Source organism: Dermochelys coriacea, chromosome 1 (genome assembly GCF_009764565.3).
Source record: "Dermochelys coriacea isolate rDerCor1 chromosome 1, rDerCor1.pri.v4, whole genome shotgun sequence".
Taxonomy (NCBI): domain Eukaryota; kingdom Metazoa; phylum Chordata; order Testudines; family Dermochelyidae; genus Dermochelys; species Dermochelys coriacea.
Genome location: NC_050068.2, coordinates 2,807,541 through 2,813,540, shown reverse-complemented (window position 1 = coordinate 2,813,540; position 6,000 = coordinate 2,807,541). Strand labels below are relative to the sequence as shown.

Below are 6,000 nucleotides of genomic sequence, written 5' to 3'. Positions count from 1 at the left end.
GGAAAGGCCAAATGACAAGGTGTGGGGGGGTGGAGGCTGACAGGTGCTGCTCAAAGAGGTCAGGGGATGGTCAGAGCGAGCGAACTCAGTAATGGATAGAGCAATGCTTGGTCTGAAAGTGGTAAGACATTAGGTGTGAGGAAGTACTCGGACTATGAACTTCAAAAGTGCTGAGCTCAGACAAACTGAGACAGAGCAAACTTGATGACTGTGGAGATATCCTTTCCCCCCTTTTGTCACACAAGTTTCAAGTCAGTGGCCCCAGGAAATCATATTCTGCATATGTATTTGCCCACTTTGTCACGAAGCTCTTTTGTTTTGACCCCATAAATGATTGGGTTGAGCATGGGAGGGATGAGGAAATAGAGGTTGGCCAATATGATGCGCACGTTGGAAGCGAAGCCCTGACCGAATCGGTGGGTCAGGTTAGAGAAGAGGCAGGAAGCACAGGCCGTCAGGATCACACAGATGTGGGCTGTACAGGTGTTGAGGGCTTTCTGGTGGGCTTTCTTGGAGGAGATTCTGAGAACAGCCCTGAAGACCAAACTGTAGGACAGGGCAATGAGTGTCAGGTCTAACCCGATGACTACAAATGTTATCACCAAACCATACGTCCAGTTGATTGTGATGTCCCCACACGAGATCTTCACCACAGCCATGTGGTCGCAGTGCATGTGGGGGATAATGCGGTTGGCACAGAATGGCAGCCTGCTCAGGAGCAGGGGGCAGGAAAATGAAGAGAACAGCTCGTATCAAACCCACTAGCCCTAGCTTAGCTATTCGTGTGTTGGTGAGGATGGTGGTATATCTCAGAGGGTTACATATGGCAATGTAGCGATCGAAGGCCATTATCACAATGACAGCTGACTTCATAACAGAAACCGCATGAAGGAAGAACATCTGAGTGAGGCAGCCACCCACAGTAATGCCTTTCAAATTAAACCAAAATATACACAGTGCCTTCGGCATAACAGAGGTAGACATGCCGATGTCTGTGAGCGCCAACATGCAGAGCAGCAGGTACATCGGCTTGTGCAGGGTCTGCTCTTTGCCTACAACAAACAGAACTGTGACATTTCCCAACAGGCTGATAGTGTAGAACATACAGAAAGAGATAGAAATCCAGATGTGAGCAGCTTCCAAGCCAGGGATTCCCGTCAGCATGAATTTGAAGGGTCAGACAGGGTGAAGTTGAAAGCTGCCATGAGATAGTTGATACGTTGATCATGCTCAGAAATGCTCAAGGTTTCTGTGAAGGGAGAGAAGCACATTGAGGGGGTTTACACACTTTATAACAAATAGAATGGTAAATATTTCATAGTTATTAACAATCTAGAAAAGGGGATGAGCAGTGAGGTGGCAAAATTTACAGATGGCACCAGATTATTAAGGTCAGAGCCAAGTCCAGAGAAATCCTCAATGGGAGGTAACCAAGCCAAGCTTCGTCTGAGAGGTAAGTTACAGGTGTTAACTGATAAGTGTAAGGAGAGAGACGTGTCAGCAACTCAGCTGCTAACCCTTCTCATGCCTGAATATTGATGAAGTTTGCAGATGACACAAAAATTGGAGGACAGTTAATAATGAACACGACAGGTCACTGTTTCAGAGCAATCTGAATTGTTTGGTAAACTGGGTCGAAGCAACCAAAATGTGTTCTAGTATCGCTACGTAGAAATCTACGTCTAGGAAGAAGGAATGCAGGCGATGCTTACACGATGGGGGACTTTCATGGGAAGCGGATTTAGTGAACACAATTTTTCAGTGGGGGGTGAAGGGATAATTAGCTAAACCTGAGTTCCCAGTGTGACCCTGTGGCCAAAAGAGCCAATGTGATTCTTGGATCATAACAAGGGGAATCTCAAGGAGAAGTAGAGAAGTTATTTTACCTCTGTCACTGGCACTGGTGCAACTCCTGCTGGAATCCTATGTCCAGTTCTTGTGTCCATGATTAAAATGTTGAAACACTGAAGAGGGTTCAGAGAAGAGTCAGAAGTATAATTAAAAGATTATAAAACCTGCCTTACATTGATAGACTCAAAGAGTTCAATCTACTTACTTTAACAAAAAAGTTAAGGGATAAGTTCATAACCATGTGTAAGTATCTACACCGGGAACCAGTGTTTAATAATAGGCTTTTCAGACTCGCAAACAGAGGTATAACATGATCCAATGGCTGGAAGTTGAAGTTAAAGAAATTCTGACTGGAAATAAAGTGTACATTTGTTAACCTTTGAGATTAATTAACCATTAGAACAATTTACCAAGGGTCATGGCGGATCCTCCATCACTGAGAATTTTTAAATCAAGGTTGTAAGTTTCTCTAAAAGATCTGCTCTAGGAATAGTTTTGGGGAAATTCTCAGGCCTGTGTTATACAGACTAGATGATCACAGTGGTCTCTTCTGGCTTTGGAATCTACAAACATGTCCCCCGAAGTCAGCTGGAGGCATTTTTCCTGCAAGCTCCTGCCTGAACCTACTGAAGGCATTTTTTTCCATTCATGACCCTGGGAAATTTAGCCCTATGGGGAGAAATTCTTATGTGACTCAGTGCCTTGGAAATGTTACAGTAGGTGTGTATTGTAGGAGGCTGAGGGATCCCGTGAGGCACTGCATGGATGAACGTTTCAGATGAGAAAAATAATGACTTGACTCCATAAAAAATTGTACAACCCTCGCCATTAATGGCTAACAGAGCTGGCTGACAAATGGTCCCAGAGCATCCAGGGTTTAATATCTGTGTTCAAGTGGCCCGCTGTTTCACGCAGATACCAGTGGCCCCTGCACATGGCAGCTGCATTTTTCTAGGCACTCACATGTCCCAGAGCTGCCCGCTATCATTATGTGCATACTTCTCAGCTTGTGAGTTGTTCCTGTTTAGCAATTCCCAAAGCTACACGTAGTGTCTATGGGTGCCTGAAGATCAGCAGCACAGGTGCCTTGGCATTTGCCACTGGTGTGGGAGATTTTTCACTGGTGAGACACAGCCACTGATCTACCCCAGCCAAGGGAGCAGGTGTGATGGGAGGCACCTCACCCCCGGCAGAGGAAGACGCGTGAGGGGCGTGTGGCGGCTCGGAGGTGGTGGGAGACAGGGTGACTGGGGAGCATGGAGAAGACACTGGCGACCAGGGTGCTGTTGGAATGGGGACAGCCTGGGATGGGGAAGGAGAGTAACGACAGGGGCTCGGAGTATCATGGGAGATTGAACCAACTGAGCAGGAAAGATCAGTGGTTCTTTCCACTGACGAAATGGCAAAAATCACAAAGAAAATTTGACTTTCAGCGGCTCTGCCCGCCTGTCCGTTTACACCCCGCTCTCTGCCCCCACAACCACCAGCGCTGCCTGCCTGTCCATGTATGTCCCTCACCTTACAAACTCCCAGCCCTGACACACAATTATACCCTCACTCATGACCTAAACCAGCTGCCAGACCCCACAGTGACAGCCACAGAAATATCTCCTCAGACTGGATTAAACTCAGTGTCTGCCTGCACCGGGGAAAAGGGGGAGATCAGCCTCTCCGGGGTGAAGGGAACCACAGAAGTTGCTCTGCCTGTGCAGGGAAGGAGAAAGGGACAGACCCGGTGGGAGGGAGAGAGGACGTGGGGATTAAAAGGAGCTATGGTGAATAACTCTGCCTCAAAACAACACAAAACTTTAACATATTGCAGCCTGCTAGAAACCCAGACATCCCTTCCTGAGGCTGCTCTTCCATGTTGGTAATTGCTGACGTTACCACAAGGCCATAGTGGGGTTGCTCATAGGAGGAGGGATGGTCCGGATGGGGGAAGGTGTCAGAGACCATCTGTTATAGTATGGTTCACATTACGTTACAGTCCAAGACACCTTCTGCCCCAGGAGGCCTCATTCCTGCCTAATGCACAGACCAAAGAAGCGTATGTTCATTCCCTATTTCACCCGCTTTCAGGACTCCGCGCCACTGTGATCTGCTCGTCCCCTCTTCCCCTCACACTCACAGACACTGCATTCCTGGACCTCCCGGTGAGATTTCCAACACCACCTGGTTTCCTCTAAGTCAGAAACATGGTTTTATTTTCACTGCCTTTTGGTGCTTCTCATCCTCTCCAGAAGAAGAGCTGTAGGGGATCAGAGAGAGCAGACCCCCCTTCCCCCTGCAAAACAATTGTTATCCTAATTGCTTTGAACCTCTAAGCCTGTGAATTTGAGATTTCAGCAACTGTCCTGTCAGTTATTCTTTGGTCCAAATGAGATCACCCGTCCTTAGAGGCCAGAGGATGACTCCAGTTGAAGTCACTGGACTCTCATGACTGGTGTAAATCAGGCCATTCCATTTAAGTCCCTACTGTGGATTTAGGGTGGAACTCCTGGCCCTGTTGGGAGTTTTGCCATTGAAACTCAATGGGACCAGATTCACCCTTCTGTTTAACTTTCGACTTCCATCTCCAAAAGTCACAGCTTCACGTTCAGTTACAGAGAGCGTATTCTCTTAGGGTGCTGAAAGAGTCTAAAAGGAAACCCCCAGTTTATGTGTCATCTGGAGAGTAGGCCTGAAGGACAGGGATTTCAAAGCACAGGGGACGTGATTTTTCTCTCAGGGAGGCCAGTTTCCATCTGGATGTCACCCACTGAAGGCAGAAAGTGAGAGGAGAATCTGGCCTCTGTGCACCCATTCTTGTGTGAACCCTCTAGTAAGAGAGTTACCCACTGCAGAGATTTTGGCTGCACTTCTAAACAGGGCAGTGAGTTGCTGATTGGAAAATGTGAGCGAACCAGAGGAAAAAAAACCACCTGCCCAAAAAGAGGAAGCTCCTACAGACAGCTAGAAGGACACAGTAAGAGACAAGGAACTGGTCTGAAAAACTAATATTTGTCTAAACAGTTTCCAATACATTGGTAGTTCCAATTTTACCTGGTAAATTCCTTGATGTTTCTGACAATACTAAACAATTCAAATCACTGTGCTGGTGAATTCCTGCCCAGATAGTCCTTGACTTGAACCCTGGAAACCTTCCTGAGCCCTCAGCATGAACTTTATCGTAGAATCAGGCAAATCACCAAAATCCCACTCAGCGCAGACAGGAAATCTCCTTATGGAGACAGGAAGGCAGGGCCCTGAGAATCAGTGTATGAATCTCAGACGTCTGACACTCGCCGTACTGGACAGAGACCTTTATGATTCCCCTGAATAGTCTCTGCAGACTCTCAGGTTGGCCAGGGCTCCAAGACAATTCCCTCAGCTCTGTGAGCAGCTGGAAGAGCAGACAATAGATCCTGGAGAAATACAGCCTGAGACTGTCCCCTGAGAGCAAAGAAATGATTTGCTGATAACAGGAGTTCAGACTGTCAGAGCAAACTGAGTCTTGCAGACTGTTCAGCCTAGCAATTGGCGAAGGCTGTCATTTCTGTGTGGTAATGTACTGCCCTCTGCACTATGGTTTGGGACTGCTTGCCACATGATACCAAAAAACCGTTTCTCATTGACCATAGCAGCATAGATAATAAAAATCTCACTACCTCAAATGGTCCCTGCCGTTGTACCAGCAATTTGGAACAGAAAACTTGTTAGTAACAATATACTCAATCATTGAGTTTGCAGACTCACACTGGAACCCCTTTGTTATAGGCCTTCTCTGTACCTTGTTAAAAAAACATGAGTACTTGTGCTCTGTTCTTTTTGCAGCTACAGACTAGCACAGCTGCTACTCTGAAATCTGTACCTGTTGTGCATTTAGAAAAATTCTTGTTAAAAAACTGCCAGCAAAGTCTTTGAGGGCCATTTCTTAATTGAAGAATATATTGGACTGGTGTCTTTGCTCTTCCATGTTCTCCAAGGAGGTCTGAATGCCTTTAGGCTGCTTCCCATATAGGCAGTTCAAAGGAAGAAAACTTGGAGGCTTGATGGCACCTTCCTGATAGAGGCAGGGGAAGAGTTGGTTCCCAATGTGTGCGAATCTGAGGCTACAAATATGCTTTAATATCACCAGCAAAGTTCTGTGAAATCGTTCTACCAACCCAT

General features: G+C 46.6%; 1 protein-coding gene across 1 annotated transcript; it reads right to left on the bottom strand.

Moving 5' to 3' along the window:
• Positions 1-269: 269 nt before the first annotated feature.
• LOC119848929 (putative olfactory receptor 52P1) lies at positions 270-1,205 on the bottom strand. The gene is given in 3 exon segments (XM_038385344.1): positions 270-723; positions 725-1,169; positions 1,172-1,205. Coding segments are annotated over 3 exon segments (933 nt in total).
• Positions 1,206-6,000: the final 4,795 nt, after the last annotated feature.